The sequence below is a fragment of the Natator depressus genome, chromosome 1 (genome assembly GCF_965152275.1).
Source record: "Natator depressus isolate rNatDep1 chromosome 1, rNatDep2.hap1, whole genome shotgun sequence".
In the NCBI taxonomy this organism is placed as follows: Eukaryota; Metazoa; Chordata; order Testudines; family Cheloniidae; genus Natator; species Natator depressus.
In genome coordinates this window covers 215,493,824-215,517,083 of record NC_134234.1, presented here as the reverse complement: position 1 = coordinate 215,517,083, position 23,260 = coordinate 215,493,824, and the positions used below count along the sequence as shown (strand labels likewise).

Genomic DNA, 23,260 nt, shown 5'->3' with positions numbered 1-23,260 from the left:
AATGAAAAGCAAAGGTTTTTCTTACCAAATGCTTTTACTGGCTGAACTCCTTCAGTCAGGACCTCTGCCCCAGTTCACTGATGCTTCCTTTGTCTTTCAAATGCTGTTGATGCTGTGAGTAAAGATGAGGGGGGAGAGGTGATTTGGGTCCTCTATTCCCCCTTCATAAAGCATTTCTCTTCTTTGAGAATCATCTCCAGCTGGGGTTCAGGTGACAGCAAGTCTGTTTTAGATGTGGACCCCCAGTTGGACCCCAAAATGTAAATTTCTCACTCGCATCCTTCTTCCTGCCAAAGAATGTCTGCTCAACCCAGTAATTATCCACTTGATTATGTTGACACCTGGCTGAGGTGGTGGCTAACCCCTTGTCCCTGAGGAACTGGTTTGGGTTGCTTTTCTAAACTTGGAGCGTGTCTCAGCAATTTCATACAGTAAAATCTTATAATTTTACATACAATGTTTCTACACACATTTTACCAGGACAATAATGTTCAATAGATTATGAAGTTTACATGCTACCTCTAAAGGCATACCTGGTACAAAATTTATCACAGTCTTGTAAAAGTGGTGAACATAAGGGACAGCACTAGGTGAAACACATACAAAGAGAACTTTATACAGAGCATCTGACATTCTGCCTCAAAACCCAACAACAATGAGATCTAGACCTGTGGTCTCCTCAGAGGAAGTAGTGGAAGTGCCATTGCTCCTGCCATTCAGTACTAGGATTAGACAAAGATGTGGAGAATGCACGACCAGCAACAATCCAGCACTAGCTCCTGGGCAGTGGGAAAGAACTGGGCTTATAGATCCTTTCCATTTCTAGGAGATTTGGTCTAGGATCAGTCTCTTGATTGAAAACCTGTCCTTTCTCTGGGGCAGTGATTCCAAGAGTTGTTCTGCCCTCGTGCAGGGAAAGCCCCTGGTGGGCCGGGCCGGTTTGTTTACCTGCCGCGTCCGCAGGTTCGGCCGATCGCGGCTCCCAGTGGCCGTGGTTCACTGCTCCAGGCCAATGGGAGCTGCTGGAAGTGGCGGCCAGTACGTCCCTCGGCCCGTGCCGCTTCCAGCAGCTCCCATTGGTCGGGAGCAGCGAACCGCGGCCACTGGGAGCCGCGATCGGCCGAACCTGCGGACGCGGCAGGTAAACAAACCGGCCCGGCCCACCAGGGGCTTTCCCTGCACAAGCGGCAGAACAAGTTAGGGAACCACTGTTCTGGGGTATAAATTGTTCTGCTCCATCACAAAAGAAGTTAAATCTGGAAGAGGGATAATGAACTGGTTGGCCTTCTAAACAGTCCCAGCTGGAAGCACAGACACATGTTTCCAGTGAGGTTGGAACAACAAAGAGCTCTGAGATTTGGACCTTTACTCCTGCATCTTTTTCCTGAAAGCTGAATCTCTTGTTAAACCCAGCAGTCACCAGAGCAACATGGACATGATGAAACACTCTCCCATTCACAGCACACACATTCTTGGGGGCTGATGTGTTGGGCCCAAGGGAAGTTATTACATTTACCAACATTGGCTGAATTAATACAGTGAATAGCAACTCTCCCTTCAACACTTTAAGGCAAATCCTCTGGCTCTCCCGTTCTCAACCCACCTTCTCCACTGGACTCGTTGGGTGATGTCACAGGGAGTTTTATGACATCATAAACAGAGCTTGGCTGAAGTCTGGTGTTTTTCTACTTTAGTCATTTTCAGAAGTTTATATATTTTTTTCAAAATATTTTTTTTGTGGTGAGTTCATGCCACTGAGCACGGTAACTTCCACCCCCACCTTCCTGCATATTATACAGCCCCAGACTCACAGTGATACAAACCCTCCAATCTGATCTCTCTGTGAGCTGCCCATGGTGAGGGATGGGCTCGCTCTCTGATTTCACATCCATGAGGGGTTTTTTCATCAAATATTTGTTGCCACAGTTTCACAAATTCGATGAGATGGTATGATACAAGGGAAGTTATTCCAATTCATGTTCTCCTTTTGGGATGTATCTACAGCAACACATTTCTCCACACTGAGATTGTTTGGTTCCCCAGGTATCCAGAACCTGTAAGACGGAGAAGTTGATGTGTCAGACGTCAGACATATCATTATGAGTGACCCAGGGGAAAGAGTTGTAACTGGTGAGGATGGAAGAGTGGTGGAAATGATAACCTATGAATCCTCCAGAGAGATTCCCCTTCCTCCCTAAAATGGATTTGTAGCTTCTCATCATGATGCCCTAAGAAACTTTCCCTTTGCTGGACCAGAAACATTTAGCTCCAGTAGGTGACAGAGATCTCTCTCTGAGACACACACATAACCACTATACTGTATGTGAATCTGTTGGACAGTCTTTATCCCAAAAGGTACTCACACTGCTGTCTTGTTATATGGAGTCAGATCCAGCCAGTGCCACTGGCCTTTCTTCTGTTGAGCCAGACCAATATAGTAATTCTCCACTTTGATTCCAATAACTGTTCTTTTTACATAATTGGAAATGAAATCCTGGATAAAAAAATCAATTTAAATTTCACTAGATTCAGTTACTGAGCAGACAGTAGCAGCCAGGCAGGAATCTCTGGGGACTGTGAGTCTGGTGCTGGAGGTGTTGATGGCTAAGGAAGCCCATGACTGAGTGACCATGGAGCCAGAACTACTCACTCAAACTCAAGAGCCGGTGTGTGTGTGTGTGTGAAGGTCTCCTCTAGGGCTGGGCACTGAATTCCCAATAGAGTCCGACCCCCAGCAAAGATACCTGCTCAGTTCCCGTGTTGATTACGACCAGGTGGGAGCCCATCCCTGTGCAGTTCCTCTCACTGTCATCCCAGTTCATGATGTCTTTAGAGAAGTAGTAGCAGCTGGCCTGAAAGGGCTCCCAGCCCAAGGGGCAGCACGTCCAGACTCGCCCTGTGAGGGAAGAGAAATCCAAGGAGAAGGAATCATAATAATTAGAGATGGAAAATCCCTACTAGCGACATCTTTGCCATTGTCTATGGACAATGTTGAATTGTTCCCTCCAGTTTATTCTGAAGGAGTTGATGTATTGTTAGAAGACATTAGCTAACATGGTCAGTAAGCCCAATGTGGACAAGGCAAGGTAGACTAACATGTTAGCTGACATGTTCTAACCACATACCTTTAAATGCTCAACTGGACAAAGCCAAAAATGACTCAGTTAATACAGTTTCCACCCCTTCGCTTGGGAAGACATCCATAGTCTAATGGATATGGGAATGTTAGTGTTAGAGAATATTTCCTCAACCTGAATTGCTCTTCTTTTTCTCCCATTATACCTCCTTTCTCTGACCATTCTCAATTAACCCCTCCCCATCCTACTTGTTCACACCTTGTCTGTGCTTGAAGAACATTGCTATTTCTCTCCTTAGCCTTCACTTAGCCCCTCTGTACAGACTTCATTTTCTCCTCAGGGGTGAATCCCTGCAGCCCATTGTCACTGTTTTCTGTCAGTCCAGACCTGGGTGTGAATCAGGCCACTAGCCCAGAACGCTGACACAGGGGTGATTTCCTTTCTCTTTCGGTGTCACTGACCTTTCCCTTCATCTCTCCCCACGACACAATGCCACTCTGCAGAACCCTGAGGCAGGGCCTTGTGCATTTCACAGCTTGGATTTCCCATGAGGAAAGTGACTGGTAAAGGAGAGAAAAAAAGAGAATGGATACAATATTTCCCTCCTCTTGCTCCCACATACAACCTGATTTCTTCTCCATCTCCTGGCCAAGAACTGTCACAGTATGGTTGCTCCTACATGGGTTTGCTTTATTTTCATACATACCCAAACAATCTCCCATAGGAGGAGAATAGGGTAGCTCAGCTTCCTTCATCTGGGAGAGTGGGCGGGGGGGGGGCATTCCTTCAGCGGGAGAGCCGGGGGCTAGAATGCAACATTCTTTAAACTTAAAAGCCAAACCACCCCATTGATATAAACAAAACAACACCAAAAGGAACCAGCTGCAGGAGTAAAAAGAGAATGCAGGCAGAGGTCCAGCAACAGAGTGGGGGCTACTCAGTTTATTGCACCCAATGCTGCATGTATGATTACCTGCCCTGTGGGCAGATGGCGTATGTGAGCATTCGGTGCAAGGAGCTCTTGGCCCTCAGAGACTGTGTACAGGCTTTGGAGACCAGAGTGGCTGAACTGGAGGAGCTGAGGGAGACAGAGAGGTACATAGATAAGACTTTCCAGGACACAATAGAATGGTTCCCCCTGCAGTCTGACAACTTCTGTGCTGTTGAGGAGGATGAAGGTCCCAGGGAAGGAGAGCATCTAATTGGAGAAGAGGGAAACAATCCCATAGTTGGGACCCTCCTTCCAGTTGATGTTGTGGTATCCTCTCCCACTGAGGATACCTCTCCGGGGGAGGGAACTCCAGCTATTAGAAAGAGGCAGGTATTAGTAATAGGCAATTCAATCATTAGAAGCATAGATAGTTGGGTTTTCCATGACCGGGAGAACTGCATGGTGACTTTCTTGCCTGGTGTGAAGGTTGCGGATCTCTCGAGACATCTAGATAGACTTATATGTAGTGCTGGGGAGGAGCCAGTGGTTGTGGTATATGTAGGTACCAATGACATAGGGAAGAATAGGAGAGAGGTCCTGGAAGCCAAATTTTGGCTGCTAGGTAAGAGATTGAAGTCCAGGACCTCCATGGTAGCATTCTCTGAGATGCTCCCAGTTCCACACGCAGGGCCAGTTAGACAGGAAGAACTGCAGAATCTCAATGCATGGATGAGATGATGGTATAGGGAGGAGGGGTTTAGATTTATTAGGAACTGGGGAAACTTTTGGGAAAGGGGGAGCCTATACAGGAAGGATGGGCTCCACTAAAACAAAATGGAACCAGATTCCTGGCACTTAACATTAAAAAGGTCGTTGAGCAGTTTTTAAACTAAGAGCTGGGGGAAAGCCGACTGGTGTGGAGGAGCATGTGGTTCAGACATCCCTTGGGAAGGATCTATTAATAGAGAATCTCTATGTCCTAGTGAGGACGAGAGGATGGAAAATGATAAAATACAGGCAGGGTCTGATCAGAAACAGTCAAATGAAAAAAAGTCCCATTCAGTTACATCATGTAATGGCAGACAGCTAAAAGGAGACAAGTTTTTAAAGTGCTTGTATACCAATGCTAGAAGTCTAAATAATAAAATGGGTGAACTAGAGTGCCTCATATTAAATGAGCATATTGTTATAATAGGCATCACAGAAACTTGGTGGAATGAGGATAATCAATGGGATACAGTAATACCAGGGTACAAAATATATCGGAAGGACAGAATAGGTCGTGCTGGTGGGGGATTGGCATATGTGAAAGAAAGCGTAGAATCAAATGAAGTAAAAATTGTAAATGAATCAAACTGTACCACAGAATCTCTATGGATAGAAATTCCCTGCTCTAATAATAAGAATATAGCAGTAGGGATATATCACCACCTGACCAGGATGGTGATAGTGACCGTGAAATGCTCAGGGAGATTAGAGCGGCTATTAAAATAAAAATCTCAATAATAATAATAGTAATAATAATAATAGGGGATTTCAATTATCACCATGTTGACTGGGTACATGTCACCTCAGGATGGGATGCAGAGATAAAGTTTCTTGACACCTTAAATGGCTGCTTCTTGGAGCAGCTGGTCCTGGAATCCACCAGAAAAGAGGCAATTCTTGATTTAGTCCTACGTGGAGCATAGGATCTGGTCCAAGAGGTGAATATAGCTGGACCGCTAGGTAATAGTGACCATAATATAATTAAATTTAATATCCCTGTGACAGGAAAAACACCACAGCGGCCCAACACTGTAGCATTTAATTTCAGAAAGGGGAACTACACAAAAATGAGGAGGTTAGTTAAACAGAAATTAAAGGGTGCAGTGCCAAAAGTGAAATCTCTGCAAGCTGCCTGGAAACTTTTTAAAGACACCATAATAGAGGCTCAATTTAAATGTATACCCCAAATTAAAATCATAGTAAGAGAACAAAAAAAGAGCCACTGTGGCTAAACAACAAAGTAAAAGAAGCAGTGAGAGGCAAAAAGGCATCCTTTAAAAAGTGGAAGCTAAATCCTCGTGAGGAAAATAGAAAGGAGCATAAACACTGGAAAATGAAGTGTAAAAATACAATTAGGAAAGTCAGAAAAGAATTTGAGGAACAGTTAGCCAAAGACTCAAAAAATAATAGCAAATTTTTTTAAAAGTACATCAGAAGCAGGAAGCCTGTTAAACAACCATTGGGGCCACTGGACGATCGAGCACTCAAGGAGCACTCAAGGACGATAAGGCCATTGCAGAGAAACTAAATGAATTCTTTGCATCAGTCTTTATGACTGAGGATGTGAGGGAGATTTCCAAACCTGAGCCATTCTTTTTAGATGACAGATCTGAGAAACTGTCCCAGATTGAGGTATCATTAGAGGAGGTTTTGGAACAAATTGATAAATTAAACAGCAATAAGTCACCAGGACCAGATGATATTCACCCAAGAAGTTCTGAAGAACCTCAAATGTGAAATTGCAGAACTACTAACTGTAGCCTGTAACCTATCATTTAAATCAGCTTCCGTACCAGATGACTGGAGGATAGTTAATGTGATGCCAATTTTTAAAAAGAGCTCCAGAGGTGATCCCGGCAATTACAGGCCTGTAAAGCTGATTTCAGTATCAGGCAAACTGGTTGAAACTATAATGAAGAACAATATTGTCAGACATATAGATGAACATAATTTGTTGAGGAAGAGTCAACATGGTTTTAGTAAAGGGAAATCATGCCTCACCAATCTATTAGAATTCTCTGAGGGGGTAAACAAGCTTGTGGACCAAGGGAATCCAGTGGATATAGTGTACTTAGATTTTCAGAAAGCCTTTGACAAGGTCCCTCACCAAAGGCTCTTAAACAATGTAAGCTGACATGGGATAAGAGGGAAGGTGCTCTCATGGATTGGTAACTGGTTAAAAGATAGGAAACAAAGAGTAGGTATAAATGGTCAGTTTTCAGAATGGAAAGAGGTAAATAGTGGTGTCCCCCAGGGGTCTGTTCTGGGACCAGTCCTATTTAACATATTCATAAATGCTCTGGAAAAAAGGGGTAAACAGTGAGGTGGCAAAATTTGCAGATGACACAAAATTACTAAAGTTAGTTAAGACCCAGGCAGACTGCAAAGAGCTACAAAAGGATCTCTCATTCTCATTACTGGGTGACTGGGCAACAAAATGGCAGATGAAATTTAATGTTGATAAATGCAAAGTAATGCACATTGGAAAGCATAATTCCAACTATACATATAAAACAATGGGGTCTAAATTACCTGTTTACCTAAATTACCTGTTACCACTCAAGAAAAAGATCTTGGAGTCATGGATAGTTCTCTGAAAACATGCACTCAATGTGCAGTGGCAGTCAAAAAAGTGAACAGAATGCTGGGAATAATTAAGAAAGTGATGGATAATAGGACAGAAAATATCATGTTGCCTCTATATAAATCCATGGTATGCCCACATCTTGAACACTGTGTGCAGATGTGGTTGCCCCATCTAAAAAAAGATATATTGGAATTGGAAAAGGTTCAGAAAAGGGCAACAAAAATGGTTAGAGGTATGGAACAGCTTCCGTACGAGGAGAGATTAATAAGACTGGGACTTTTCATCTTGGAAAAGAGACAGCTAAGGAGAGATATGATTGAGGTCTATAAAATCATGATTGGTGTAGAGAAAGTAGATAAGGAAGTGTTGTTTACTCCTTCTCATAACACAAGAACTAGGGGGTCACCAAATGAAGTTAATAGGCAGCAGGTTTAAAACAAATAAAAGAAAGTATTTCTTCACATGACGCACAGTCAACCTGTGTCAGAGGATGTTGTGAAGGCCAAGACCATAACAGGGTTCAAAAAGAACTAAATACATTCATGGAGTACAGGTCCATCAATGGCTATTAGCCAGGGTGGGTAGGAATGGTGTCCCTAACCTCTCTTTGCCAGAAGCTGGGAATGAGCGACAGGAGATGGATCACTTGATGATCACCTGATCTGTTCATTTCCTCTGGGGCACCTGGCACTGACCGCTGTCGGAAGACAGGATACTGGGCTAGATGGACCTTTAGTCTGACCCAGTAGGGCGATTCTTATGCTCTTATGTTCTCTGCTGGCAGTGGTAAACAGTTCTACTGACTGACTGGTGCAAGACAATCTTGGTCAACAAGGCAAACAAGAGCAGTGTCTGACCCACATGGGGCGCGTCGATGTGGGTGTGGCCAGGAAACAGCTCATTAACATCGTCATGCCTTGCTGAGCAGTAGCAGGTGTTGGGGCCTTCAGTGTTGTTGAATCTGGGTATTTTCTTAGCCTATTTACAGGTGTACACTACTTCCAGGAAATCACCTCTTCCAGAGCTCCCAGGCCAAACACCAACATCATGTCCCAGGAAGCAGCTCTGCCCCAGGAATTGAGTCTAGGTGCACAGATTAAGGAAGAGAGAAAACTCTTGCTATTTGCCATGGTGCCCCCAAAAGAACCTGCATCCCAGAACTAACCTTGGTACAGATCCCATCAGTCCCACAAGCGCGGGAAGGCAGAGCATACTGGAGGTGAACCACTGGCTATGAGACCGGTGTGAAGCTGAAACTTTGGGTGTTGTGAAACGTTGGACACATTCCAAGGAGAGAAGGGGCTGTACGAACAGGATGGGCTGCATCTCACAGGCGGTGGAGGGGCTAATCTTCTGGGTTGGAGACTAGCTGGGGTAGCCAGGAGGATGTAAAACTAACAACACATGGGGGAGGTTTCTGAGGGGGTGAACACAGTACAAATGTTTAAACGTCTAACTTAAAGTCAAGGTGTTGGGAACTTCTTCAACGGAGGAGGCAAAAAATGTGAAGAGAAGTGTTTTTTTCAATTGCATATGTACCAGTGCCAGGAGCCTGGGTTATGTACAAGAGGATCTGGAAAATCTCACTGATGAGAAGAAATTTGATATAATTGGCACTACTGAAACCTGATGGGAGGCTTCACATGACTGGAATGTTAAAACTACTAGTTATCACCTGTTTAGAAGGATCAAGTGGGTAAGAAAGATGGCGGGTGGCTGTGACACTCACAGCGTCCCAATGCCAGAGGGCAAGGGGCTCACTGGTAACAGGTAATAAGTTTCAGCTGGCCTGAGCAGTTCAGTGTACCCCAGTTCACTGATGTCATAATCTGTGTCTAATAGGTGTCACATAATATGTCATTGGAAAACTAATAATTCACTGATCATTAATTGTCTTGGGTGATGTAAGTATATGGTATGTATTAAACGTTATGAATAGATAGGCTGGAATTATATCTAAAATGTATATAAACCAGGCATGTAAGAGGGATTTAGTAAACAGGTCTGCCCTAGACAAAGGAATGTGTTTGCTTCTCTGACCAGCCTGGTCATCAGGCAGAGACAATGAAGGTCTATTTTCATATTAGGTAAACAAAGCTATCAAGCTAACAAGCAGGGAAGAGAAACTTTATCTGAGCTATAAAGACAAGGGGCCTGAACCTCAAATGATAAGCAATGTATCAGCTGATTGGGTATAATATTACTGTATTATGAAAGTCTATTGATTGAGATATTTTATGAAAGCCTATGACACACTAGTGATTAATATCAATGTGCAATGTCTGTATTAGCAGAACATAAGGGATTATGAATACTCTTTGATTTCATGCTTTAAAGTGTGTGTCCAAACAAAGGAAGAAACAGGTCTCTCCCAGACAAGATGGAATGTCACAGTTATCTACCTGTCCCCAATGAAAATAAGCAAAGTGTGACCCAAAATAATGGAATACCCACTTACACAGAAAATTAGCGGGGGAATGGGAAGTCCACAAGAAGAGAAGAACAGCAAAAGGTCTTCCTGCCTCTTGAAACAAGGTTGTTGAACTTTGGAAGATATAAACCAGGACAGAAATTATCTTTGGCATTGATCACTGGACAGATACAAGGGCCTGGGGCTCGTGAAAGCCAAGAAAGGTGGATCCTTCAACCAAGGCGGGGTGGGTTTGAAGTCTCTGGGAACTGAATATAGGTGAGATAACTGCTTAGGTAAAGATTGTACCTTGCTATATTAAGTTTTAGATTTTTAGATATGTGTTTTCATTTTTATTCATTTGGGATCTTTTCTAACTTTATTCCTTTTGCTTAGCATCACTTAACCTATGTCTTATTGTGAATACATTTGTTTTGTTTTTATTATAAACCAACTCAGTGCTGTGTTTGAGGGGAAGGTGTATTTATCCCAGTTAAGTTAATAAGCTGTAATGTACCTTTGTCTCTTTCAATGATCAGACAAACCTTATTATTTTCCTGAGTTATCCAAGAGAGAGCTGGACACTTCAGGGCACACAGGATCAGGAAAAATTTGGGATGGGGGCGTGTTAGAGTCACCCTGCAAGTAGTAACCAAGGCTGGTAGAAGTTGGAGGGGGGCTATGGGGCTGTAGAAAGGCTGCTGGAGTCAGAGCTGCTGAACCAGGGATGGCTGAACACAGACACTCAGGGTGATCTGCATACTTGCAGGCTGGCTGTGAGTATCCTAGGTTGTGAGCTACAGCTGCAAAGCATTGAAAGGCACCCAGGGTTGCAGGACAAGTGCTGACACAACCCACCACTGGTTTGGACTGAACCCTAGAATCTGACAGTGGTACTGTACATTAAAGATACCATTACCTGCTTTTGAGTTATTAATAACTCAAAACCACAAGATCGTCAATGTATATGGATCAATGTGATAACTAACAAAACCCAGGAGGAGGTACGGAGTCAGTTACAGACCAGCAAATCAAACTAGGGAACAGGATGAATTGCTTCTTCCTGTAAATTTGTGGAAAGAAAAATTGTGTTGTTATGGGGGGAATTCAATTTGGAAGCCAGTAGTAAACCTCATTAGAGTTTCTAAAAATGATAGATGATCATTTTCTAACAAAAAAGGTATTGCACCAAACACATTTTGGACCGCACCATGAACAGCTAAAGATGAATTATCACTGAACTGGAAATTGGTGGTTGTCTAGGGACCAGTGATCATGCCCCAGTTACATTCCTTGTGGGCAAACCTAAGACAGTCCCAACCAGTTATGCGTGTATGTGTGTGTGTGTACACACACACTTTCTGCTTCAAAAGACCTAATTTCCCAAACCTGAGGAAGATTCTGAGTGAAATTGTTTGGGAGGAAAAACAAAGACAGAAAATTGTGAATGCAAATTGGGAGTTCTTTAAGGAGAATTTATTAGATGGCCAAAAACCCATGATTCAGAAATTGTGACAGAGAACTACTTTGCTTAAAAGCCCATTCCAGTTAAGAGGTCAAGTGAAAGCAGGAATTAGAATAAAATATGTATATAAAACCAATGGAGAAAGGGGAAGTAGATAGAAATCAGTATAAATTAGAAGTTATGGCATATAGAAAAATGTTAAGGGAAGTTAAAGACATCAGGGAAAAATCCATGGCTGACAAGGCTTAGGACAATAAGAAATGTTTTTTAAGTATATCAGGAACAAAAGAATTCCTAAGAACGGTATAGGCCCATTACTATGTGTAGATGGTAAAATTGTTAATAATTCTCCAGAAAAGGCAGAAATATTCAATAAATATTTTGGTTCTGCATTGGAAAGAAGCAGGATGATGCATTCGTATCACATGAATATTATGTACTTTCCAGATCATTAGTAACTAAGGAGAATGTTAAACAACAGCTACTAGGGATTAACATTTTTAAATTAGTAGGCCCAGACAACATGCACCAAAACGTCCTAAAAGAGGTGGCTGAGGAGTTCTCTGGCCCACTGGTGTTAATTTTTAGTAAATCTTGGAATTCCAAGGAAATTCCAGAAGACTGGAAGAGTGCTGTTGTGCAATTCAATTCAATGCAAAAAGGGCAAGTGATATCATCTGGGTAACTGTGGGCCAGTTAGCCTGACATAGATCCCAGAAAAAATATTAGAAATATTGATATGGGCATCACCCAATAAAGAATTAAGGAAAATAATAGAATTAATGCCAATGAACGTGGCTTTGTGGAAAGTAGGTCTTGTCAAACACATCTGATTTTATTTTTGATTAGATAAGTTTGGCAGATAAAAGAAACTGTGTAGATATATTTAGAGTTTTGCAAAGCTTTTTAGCACCACATGACATATTAATGAAACAACTAGCACTGTACTACATCAATAAAGCACATGTTAAATGAATTAAGAACTGGCAGACCTCAAAAAGAAGTTGTCAGTGGGGAATTACCATTGAGGGGGGTGTTTCTAGTGGGGTTCAACAGGGAACAGGACTAGACCTGAAGCTAGTCAACATTTTCATCAATGATCTGGAAGTAAATATGAAAGAACTGGTGATAAAATTTGCAGGTGACACAAGGATTGGCTGACTGGTAAACAATGATAGGGCCACACAACAACCGAACACACAGAGAGACCAGATTGAAGGCAGAAAGGTACAACTCATCACACTGCACCGCAGATTGGCTCTTTTGCAGAGCGCCACAAAGGACCTAGATCACATGGCTTCCCCAGCCTGCAAATGGGTCCAGGCAGGGCCATCCCAAGGGGGGTGCGGGGCCTGGGACAAATCAGCCTGTATTGGCCCCCCTTAACATTTTTTCTACAGGTTAAATCTGGTGTGGGGAGGGAATACCAGTGCTGGGGGGCGAGGGACAATCGGGAGTCAAAGGATAGCACTTGTGCTAGGGGTAAGGGGGCCCCCTGTGCTGAGGGGTCCCGGAAAAGGGAGAGGTCTGGGGCAGAAGGGCAATGGATGGGGTCAGCCTGGCGCTGGCGTGTTCCAGCGGAGCTAGGATGCTGGCGGCTGGTGCGGCGGTGGGCAAGCAAGAAAAAGAAATAAAACGCATGCTTCCTGCCGGTGAGTGCAGGCCCAACCCCCACTGCTGGCGCCAGGCCCCCTGCTAACCCTCCTGGGCTGGCCCGGCCCCCCGAACCCCTAATCCCATCCCCCGGGCTGGCCTAGTGCCCCCCGCACAACACATGCACAATGAAGATCGGAGCCCCCCAAAGCACGGGGCTCAGAGCTGCTGCCCCGATTCGCCATACCCAGGGGACGGCTCTGGGTCCAGGAAATCCCATATAACTTAAAATGATGGCTTGTAATTTTAACACAGTTTCCAATATGCCACATATACAGAATTGGCAAGACCAATTCAGGGATATTGCATCCAGTTCTTTTGTCCCACATTTTATAAAGGATGTTGATCAATTGAAGAGGTTGCAGAGGGCAGCCATAAAAATTATTCAAAAGTGCAAAAATAGCTTTACAGAGACACTTTAGGAGCTCAATCTGTTTAGCTTATCAAAAAGAAGATCAAGAGGTGACTTGATTATACTGTCTAAGTATCGTCGCAGAAAGAAAATACCAGGTACTAAAGGGCTCTTTAACTTAGTGGAGAAATGCAGAACAAGAACCAGTGACTGTAAATTAAAGCTGAGCAAATTTAAGTTGGAAATAAGGCACCGTTTTTAAGAGAGGGTGATTAACCATTGGCACAAACAACCAAGGAAAGAGGTGGATTCTCCATCTCGTGATGTCATCAAATCAAGACTGGATGCTTTCCTGGGAGATAGGATTTAGTCAAACTCAAGTCATTCGTCTCAATACCAGGATGACTGAGTGAAATTCAATGGCCTGTGATATTCAGAAAGTCAGACTAGTTGATCCGTTCTGGCCTTAAACTCTATGAAAATCATTTCTTCAAAAGCTGAACAATGATTACATGACAAAAAAAGAACTTGTAAAACTGTGAATAACAGCACCATCTGGTGACTCCTGCCATAACAATCCTGCAATATTAATCCCAGGATGCACCTCTTTGGATAAAGAGAACATATAAATTTGCTCTGACTTTTATAGAGGAGTATATCAACCAGGCTATCCTTAAATCCCCAACACTCAGGGAACTGGAAGGAGCATGTAGCGCAGAGGTGGCAAACTACAGCCCACGAGCCACATCCGGCCTGCAGGACCCTCCTGCCCGGCCCCTGAGCTCCTGGCCCTGGAGGCTACCCCCTGGCCCCTCCCCCGCTGTCCCCCATCCTCTGCAGCCTTAGCGCACCGCGCCGCTGTCGCAATGCTCTGGGCGGCCGGGCAATGCAGTTGCAGAGCTGCGGCCTGACCTGGTGTTTTGGGCAGCACAGCTGTAGCGTTGCCAGCCACTGGTGCTCCAGGCAGAGCGGTAAGGGGGCAGGGAGCAGGGGGGTTTGGATAGAGGGCAGGGGAGTTCGGGGTGGTGGTCAGGGGGGCGGGGGTGTGGATAGAGCTTGGGACGGTCAGAGGGTGAGGAACAGGGGGGTTGGATGGGGCAGAGGTCCCGGGGGCAGTCAGGAAGGAGACGGGGGTTGGATGGGGCAGCAATGGGCAGTCAGGGGTGGGGAGGACCGGGGGCAGTCAGGGGATAGGGAGCAGGTGGTGGTGGATGGGGCAGGAGTCCCATGGGTGTCGGATAGGAGGCGGGGGCCGGGCCACGCCTCGCTGTTTGGGGAGACACAGCCTCCCCTAACCAGCCCTCCATACAATTTTGGAAACCCAATGTGGCCCAGGCCAAAAAGTTTGCCCGCCCCCGATGTAGAGGGTGGAGCAGCTTTATAAATACCTTGAGTGATCTCATGAAGCAGCAGCAGCAGCTGAGTGGTTAGAGTAGAAATTTCTCATGCTTAGCTATAATGTGATGTTAGGTTGGAATTAGCTGAGCTGCGCTGGTGTTAGGTAAGCAGAAAAAATATACAACCCATTTTTGAAAAAAAGTTGAGGCTTTTGTACTCAGGTAACTTGAAATTGGGCTAGCTGAACTCTACACAGATGTATGATGATATCCTCTGATGTGTTGAGCACTGTCTATTCCGATTGAACTAGGAACTGAAGGGGTCCAGTACCTTGCAGGGGGTAAATAATGACGTCCTCAGTGACAACAGATGTCCTGGATATGTTTCAAGAAATTTGGTTCATGAGTAAAAAAAGTTATAAGAGATCAGAAATTACAGCTGGGAACTAATGCCCTGGATGCAAAAGGCTCTGTATACCAGTTCTCCTGAACCAGCTTGGTCCCCTGAAGCGGAGCCAAATTGGAACCAGTGTCCTAGAGCTGAAAAGCTCTGTATCCCATCCCCCAATTCTCATGGCTGAGCTGATCCCCAAAAGTTGGGGCTCAATTAAAACTCATGGCCTAGAGAAGAAAGTCTCAGAACCCCATTCACTGATCCCTTAAACCATCCACTCTCCATGACAGGGAGCTGAATTAGAACTCATATGGCTCTGTTTATTGTTCTCTCATCCTGCTGAGCCATCTCAATCTCCATCAGGGCTAGTTAATATCCCTGATCCTCTGGACATATACCCCTACACCATCTCACCTACAGCCCATTGCAAATCCACTCCCTCATTCCCCTTTGCCAGCTCAGGAAGGATTGGTCCCTACAGTGTATTCTTCCGGGCTTTTTCCAGGCCCAAATGTTTGGACTCCCACCCAAATCTCCCCTTGAGATTTTTCTTCAGTGTAATAGACCCCTCACTGTTAGGGAGTATTTCCTGACTGTCTAGCAGGGTGTTTCCCTCTTTGCTCAGTTTTATCCACCTTATTCACAGAAAGCTGGGTACTTTTCTTTTGCCTTCTGGTTTCAGAGCATTTAGGAAACGCTCTGGTCACATTCAAACTTTTCTCCACAACCATGAGTGCTAGAGACTTCCTTTTTGTTTTTAATGAGAGCTGGGATTGTCTCCAAGAGGTGGTACTTTAAGTAAAAAAAAAAATCAAATGTTGTGAGGCTCACGATAAAGTCGTGAGAGTTGGTTATTGAGTGGGGGGAAGCTTTGGATTGACTAGGTTGTCTCTTAGTTCTTGTCTAATGAGGCACCAACCACTGCTTTAAAGTGCAGGACAGCCAACCCCAAGTGCTCAAACATCATGAATCAGAATGCTTCCCCCCCAGATGATGACATTTTATAACATAATAAATTATGGGATCTTATGATTTGCCTTGTGGGCTTTGCTCCTTTCAGGGTCATGTTTTTGAGTTTTTTTCTGAAACCAGGAGGGCTAAAAACTTATTTTTTAAATGAGTGCTATGCTATGATCCTGCATAATCACATGACTCCAGGATCTGGGGCTTTAAGAAAAACAGCAAATATTGTGAGATTTGTGATAAATAATGAGAGTTGGCAACACTGAGTAATCCCCGGGCTCAACAGACCTGGCAACACTAACAACAACTTGTTTCCCTCCCGTCAATTTCTTCTGGAAGGAAGCTCCAGCTCTTTACTGACTGTATCTACAGTAGATGCTTCCCCAATCACAGAAAATCAGCTGCCTCTGGGGTGAAATGTGGCAGCTGTTTAATGACACAAAGAGTAGGTCAGGACAGCAGAGAACAAGTGAAAACCCAAATGGACCTGCCGGGGGGATTCCAGGAGGCAGTGTATAGCTGCCTGAGGTGGGATTTGACATGGACACCAGATTAAAGGCTGCTATTGATGTGCAATACGTTGCCCGCTCTTTAATTTCCACAAGGGAGCAGCATTTTTTACATATTACACAAAAGGTGTCACTTTCAGCAGCCCCTGGCACTTGAGGGTCAGACAGGGAGGGAGGTGTATCCTCCTGAGTGACCCACACCATACCCTGCAGACCATGACCTACAGCACCCCTGTGCCCAGCTCCCGGTAGTGTATGAGAGCCTGGCCTGGCTGCACTGGCTCCTCAGTCCATGCTGCTGTGTCTGAGACAGCAGGAGGGAAAGGCCCAATAACAGCGACAGAAAAATAATGAAACCTCCCCCCCCCCACACACAGCTGCCTTTCCTCTGGAGCCTGGGGGGGCCTTCAGTCTCCTGCCAAGACTGTAAAGGTTCCCACCGCCAGCAGGGGTGAGCGAAGGCAGCGGGAGATCCAGTGACCGCACACAAATGATAATGGGCTTCATCACACTTGCGACAGAAACCACCGAGAAACACAGGCGTGCTGCGAGGAGTGGTGCTGGTTACTCAGGAGGGGAAACTTTTCTCTCTGTGTCAATAGGCAGAGTGTGGGATGGGGCAATGGATTAACTGTAGAGGAACAGACTATTGTTCCATCTAGCCCTGCATCAGGCTTCTTGCAGAGATTGGTGTTAGATGCCTCAAATAAAAATAATATATCTCCATATCTAGCTACCTGTCCCACTTTGAGGTTGGAGGAAAGGGGGGACGGTTCTTTCTGGCCCCTACTGAGATCATTTATCCCCTAATGCCTGAGGGTTTTTTACCTTTCTCTTTATTATGCTGCCCTTTTTATATCCAGCAATGGCACCAGACTTGGCTGATTCCCTGCAGCAGGCAGTTCCACAGCTTGAGTTTGCAAGCCTTTCATTTTACTGATTCTAAATTTACCAGCCACTATCTTACTCGAGATCCTTTTTGTTTTTGTAAGATGGGAAAAAGGAAAGAAGCAGGGAGGACAGACCCCAAAGAGAGCAATAAAATCCCTTCTTGTTTATACATTTACTTTTTCTTTCCAATGCAGCCAAATAAACAGAATTCAAAACCCACCCATGCAGCCGGAGATGACACAGGCCTTCAGGACAAGAACACAAACAAGAATGACCCAGGGGCTCAGCCAGCGGCAGAGTTTCCTCTCTTCTGTGGGGCCTGAAATACATAAGGTAAGAGCAGGAATCACACACCCTTCCCAAAGATAAAATTGCAGGAGAGCCCCTGTTTTCCTGATTCCGACACAGTGTCCTGAGACAGATGTGAGGAATTTTCCGAGAATTACACCTGGACCCAGAAGCCTGCAATTAAAAGTGGCTCAGTTACAGGAGCTGGGATTAGTGCAGGGTCCCCCAACTCTTCTCTTTCTCTTTTTTCTCTCTACCCACAAGACTTGTCTCTCCTCTTCTTTCCCCTTTATTCCTTCTCTCGTCCATTGCTTGGTCCCCCACACCTCCTTTTCTCCCCATAACATCTCCCCATATATATCTCTCCTTCTATCTCCCCAGCCACTCCTCCTTTCTCTCATTGCATTCTCTTCCTCCACCTCTGCCCACCTCTCCCTGTTTATCCCATCTTTCTACCTCCATCTTCTCTACTTCCCTTTTGTTTATCCTCTGTACTCCCTTCTCTCTCCTCCCCCCATCCACCTTTCCTTACTGTTTAGGGATCTGTCTACACTTTGAGCTAGGGGTGTGATTCCCAGCTTTAGGATACATACCTGTGTTAGCTTTGATCAAACTAGTGTGCTAGAAGTAGACTGTAGCCATGGTGGCATGTGCAGCAGGAGGGCCTGATGACATACCTAGCATATCTAATGAACACTCACTTATGGCAGCTACCCCCACTTGCTGCTTGCACTGCTCCAGGTAATCTATTTTTAGGACACTAGCTCAAACAAAGCTAGTGTGGGTATGTCTCCTTGAGCTAGGACTCACACCCCTAGCTCAAAGTGTAGATATTCCCTCCTATGTGTATGTCTACATCGCAAATGGAGATGTGATTGCAGCGTGCAGAAGGCATACCTGTGCTAGCTTTAATCTAGCTGGGGCAGGTAACAGTGGTAGTGAGGACTGGGTGGTGTAGGCTTCAGCACAGGCTAGCCATCCCAGTACAAGCCCACTGGGGACCCTGGGTGGGTACTTGCACTGCTAGCCTCTGCTGGGGTCCATGCCGCTGAATCTCTGCTGCAATTGTCCACACAGGCATGTCTACATGCGCTACAATCACCCCTTCATTTGCGGTGTGTATGTAACATATGTCTCTCTCTTCCTGGACTGTTACTCACAGGTCAGTGCTCTAAGTTGCCCAAAGGAATGAAAGTCCAGCTCAGCCTGTTATATAGAATTGTTTATAAAAGTCAGTCAAAGTTGGAGACAAATACAAATGGTAAAAATTGGGTTGTTTACAGTGAAAAAATCATGACCAGTCTTCAAAGCATCTAGTAAGGTCGGAGGTTGGCATTGTAATGAGCAGTAAGAGTGTAGAAATGGGAGGAAATGTTTATGGTTGAAATCATCCAAATGTGTTTCAACTGGTTCATTTAATGGGATGAGGTTGACACCCCTTCTTGGACATTGTTTCTGTGCGATCATTGAAATGGACAGAAGGTGATTGCTTTTCTCTCATAATTTCATTATCCCTTCCCCAATTCCTTTGGGCCATTCTCCAGCCCTGTTACTTCCTGGTTCCATTCTCTTTGTCCCTCTATCTCGTCCTTTCCAGCCATTGTTCCCCCAGTTCTGTATGGTCTTTCCCCAGAACTTCTCTCCTCTATCACTCCCTCTCCATTGCCTTCCCAAATCCTTATTTCAATCCATCCCGCCTTACAAAGTCAGATGAAATCCCCATTCTCACCTGCAGTTCCTGGGCTGGATTTCCCTGTTGGGCTCATGGCCTCTCCCAGAACCTCACTGTCCCCACCGGTGACTCCAGGGAATACACGCAGCCACCAGCATAGGGGACCGTTCTACTGAAGAACAAATTGTATTCTGAGCTGGTCAAACACAAATGAGGAGCCTTAATGATGTCTGATGAGATGGCAAGGCTGAGAGCCAGAGCCTGGAGATAAATACCCCACAGAAGGTAGTGGAGGGAAGGGGAAGTTTTCAACCGGTCTTGTGATGGCTCATTTCAAACCAGAAGTAGATAATTATGAGACATAAAAGCAACTCCACCCTAGTCCCCCTCCCCCCCCAAATATATACATAAAAAAGTGAAGAAAATGAGGATGGAAAAGAGGAACTATCCCCCATTCCTGAAATAGTTTATTTTGAAAATATTCATGCAGTTTTGCAACATGTAACATTAACCTTTTATCTGCTAGGTTTGCCCTGTGTCTGTGGGGTGGGAAGGGGAATCTTTAGCCTGTCGGATCTCACACGCTACGGATTAAGCCAGTTTAAAGCCAACACAGGCCTAATGTTTGCTATAAGGGAGGTTCCCCAGATTTAAGCTGATTAAGCCAGTTTGATACTGCCTGCTTTTCTAGGGTTTGTCCCCTATCCAGTACTCAGACAAAACCAGATGTGGCTTTGTCGGGAATCAGACACACAAGGTCGTGCCGGCAGGGATGAGGCAGCGTGCTTTTAAAAATGGAGCTCCCCTGTGAGGTGAGACCTCGCTTTCACCGTGAAGGGGAAGGCGTATGCTGTTCCTGGAAGTACTGGCATGTGTTCTGTGAATGTGTGACAGGCCACCCTACTCTGCCATGGTACATTTTTTGTTTTTCATTATCAGCTTTCTTTAATCCTTTTACATCATGTTCATTTTTAACATCTTTTTCTACAAAATTAGGCAGTCTAGTTTTTAGTTTTCTCTTAAACAGAATGTCTGCGGGAGACAATTAGGGTGACCAGATAGCAAGGGTGAAAAATCAGGACGAGGGTGGGGTTGGGGGGGATAATAGGCACCTATATAAGGAAAAGCCCCAAATATTGGGACTGTCCCTATAAAATTGGGACATCTGGTCACCCTGGAGACAATCCATGTTTCAAGGGTGCTGCCCTATAGTTAAGCAAGCCTAAGTCAGGATTTGAATTAGATTCGTTTGTTTTTTTTAGTAGCTTCTCTATAATTTTTACACCATTCTCCACTAGACCATTTGGCTGTGGGTATCTAGGACTTGCTGAAATATGCCAGAACCCGTAATTTCTCACAAATTTTTTTGAATTCATATCCTGCAAATTGTGGACCATTGTCTGACATTACCATTGAAGGAATATCATACCTAACAAATATTGATTTATGCGTGTTATTACATGCTTTGCTATGGTGTTGTCCAGTAAAGTAATCTCTGGAAAGCGTGAGTAATAGTTTAAAATCACAACATAATCTTTACCTGCATATCTGAATAAATCAATACCAACTTTATACCAAGCCTCTAAAGCTTCCTGAGGTACCAGCATAGGTTCTTTCACAGGCTTAGGCTGTAACTTTTGATGTTTCACATTTCATAACTGCTTTTTTCACCCATTTGAGGCCAACACAGCTCTGGCCCTTCTTTTGTATTTTTTATTTCCTAAATATCCTTCATGAATTCTAATAAGCTTGTCAGGCTGTAATATTTTGGGAACAGTTATTCAGTTGCTTCTAAACAAAATACCATCAATCACTGAAAGTTCTTCTTTGAAGTGAAAATATGGACTAGGTATATGGTGTCCAGGCCAACCTACTGTTATAGCTTTTATCACTCTTGGCAAGGTCTCATCATGTACTTTGGCTGCTGCAAACACAGTCCACATTTTGTCAGAGATAGGGTAGTTTTTCTTTATAGCAGGGGTGGCCAACCTGTGGCTCTGGAGCTGCATGCGGCTCTTCAGAAGTTAATATGTGGTGCCTTGCATAGGCACCGACTCCGGGGCTGGAGTTACAGGCGCCAACTTCCCAATGTGCTGTGAGGGTGGGGTGCTCACTGCTCAACCCTGACTCTGCCACAGGCCCTGCCCCTACTTCACCCCTTCCCCCAAAACCCCCACTCCTTCCTGCCCCCTTCCATGAGCCTGCCATGCCCTCGCTCCTCCCCCTCCCTCCAGAGCCTCCTGCTTGCTGCAGGAGGCATGGGGAAAGAGGGGGAGGTGCTGATCAGCAGGGCTGCTGGCAGGCAGTGGGGAGCTGATGGAGGGTGCTGACGTATTACTGTGGCTCTTTGGCAATGTACACAGGTAAATTCTGGCTCCTTCTCGGGGCAGGTTGGCCACCTTTGGTTTATAAGGTTCACATGCATATATCAGATTCAGAGTCATTTCCTGCTACAGTATTGTCAAAAGCTCTAGACCAGTGGTTCCCAAACTTTAACAGCCCGCGAACCTCTTTCACTAAATTGTGCAATCTCGTGAATCCCCTCCTAAAAATGAATATTTCCAGGGATTTAAGTTTAAATTTCCTCCGCACTCTGCGGGGCTCCTGCTGCTGGACCCTGTTGACCGCCCCGGTCTACTGAGCTCCACTGAGCTCGGGCTGCAGGTCCCGCTGACCGCCAGGGCTTGGGCTGCCAGCCCTGCGCGGAGCGCTGGGGTTCGGGCTGCCGGCTCCCCCACTGACGGGGGCAGGGCTCGGGCTGCCAGCCTCAACTGCCCGGCCCCGCTCTCCCTGGGGCTCGGGCTGTCTGCCCTGCCACCGGGTCCTACCTGCTGCCTCCAAAGCCCGGGGGCCTCTGTCCGCCAGGAGTGAAATTTTTCTGGCGAACCCCCTATAATGTTCTGCGAACCCCCAGGGGTTTGCGAACCCCAGTTTGGGAACCACTGCTCTAGACAGAGTATCCACTAAATCCCATCCTGCTTTATATTCTATTTGCAATTCAGATAACTGTAGCTGAGAAAAGCAGTCTCTATACTCTGGGAGGAGTGTCAGCCAGTCCCTTCATCGAAGGGGAGTTGTCAAAATCCTGCGGATGCATCCAATGTGGAGAAACATTTAGCGCCAGCCATTTCTCCAAATATGTGTTCCCTAGTGGGCATGGGAAAAAGTGCTCTTTTAACATACTTGTTAATTTTTTTCGGGTTCGTTTTTCTTTTCTACAATTACTAATGAACGAACCCATTCTGTGTCTCCTTTACTGTCTTGATTACCTCTAGTGCCATTAATCTGTTTAGCTCCTCTTTTGAGTTTTTTTCTCAGAGCTAGAAGAACATTCCTAGGGGAATGTATGATGGAACAACTAGGCTCTGTCAATTCAGTTTGTTATTCTGCTGGCAGTTTTCCAATGCCCTTAAAGACATCCTAAAACTGCTCCCCAATACCTGAGTCCCCTTGCCCCTCTAATGAGTATATTTTCTCTGAACGAACCCTAGTGTTGGGTGTGTTTTCAAGGCCAGTATGGGTACATTTTTTCCTGGCACAATTACAAAATTTATTATTTTTCAATCTTATTTTTAACGTTCCCTCTAATTCACATGTGCCCACAAGTAGAAATGAGCTCTCCACTGTAAGGCCTTCACTTTACCTGTCTATTAGCAATGTACCCAGTCTTTTTTTAGACCCTTAAAATATATTCCGTTACCACATTTGCTTGAGCACCAGCGTCTCGTTTAAAAGTCAAAAAAGTTCCGTTCATTGCCAAGGTAACTGCCCGATCATTTGGTGCAGCTGCTTCATTCAAAGCTCTTCTTCTGTGCTGCTAGCACTGTTCTCCTCATGTTACATAGCGTGTGTACTTTGATTCTTTTGGTGCATCTGCTACTGCTAATTGCACACTCTTTCAAAATTATTGAATTTCGTGCACTTGTTGCAATGTTGTCCAAATGCAGGACATTGCTGAAATTT

General features: G+C 45.0%; 1 protein-coding gene across 1 annotated transcript; it reads right to left on the bottom strand.

Moving 5' to 3' along the window:
- Positions 1-1,906: 1,906 nt before the first annotated feature.
- LOC141984974 (C-type lectin domain family 4 member E-like) lies at positions 1,907-19,391 on the bottom strand. Its single transcript, XM_074948593.1, has 6 exons — positions 19,355-19,391; positions 17,558-17,656; positions 3,539-3,637; positions 2,745-2,896; positions 2,364-2,494; positions 1,907-2,054 (listed from the first exon to the last, which is right to left on the bottom strand). The coding sequence occupies exons 1-6, from the start codon at positions 19,389-19,391 to the stop codon at positions 1,907-1,909; spliced, it is 666 nt and encodes a 221-aa protein (XP_074804694.1).
- Between the last annotated feature and the right edge of the window lie 3,869 nt (positions 19,392-23,260).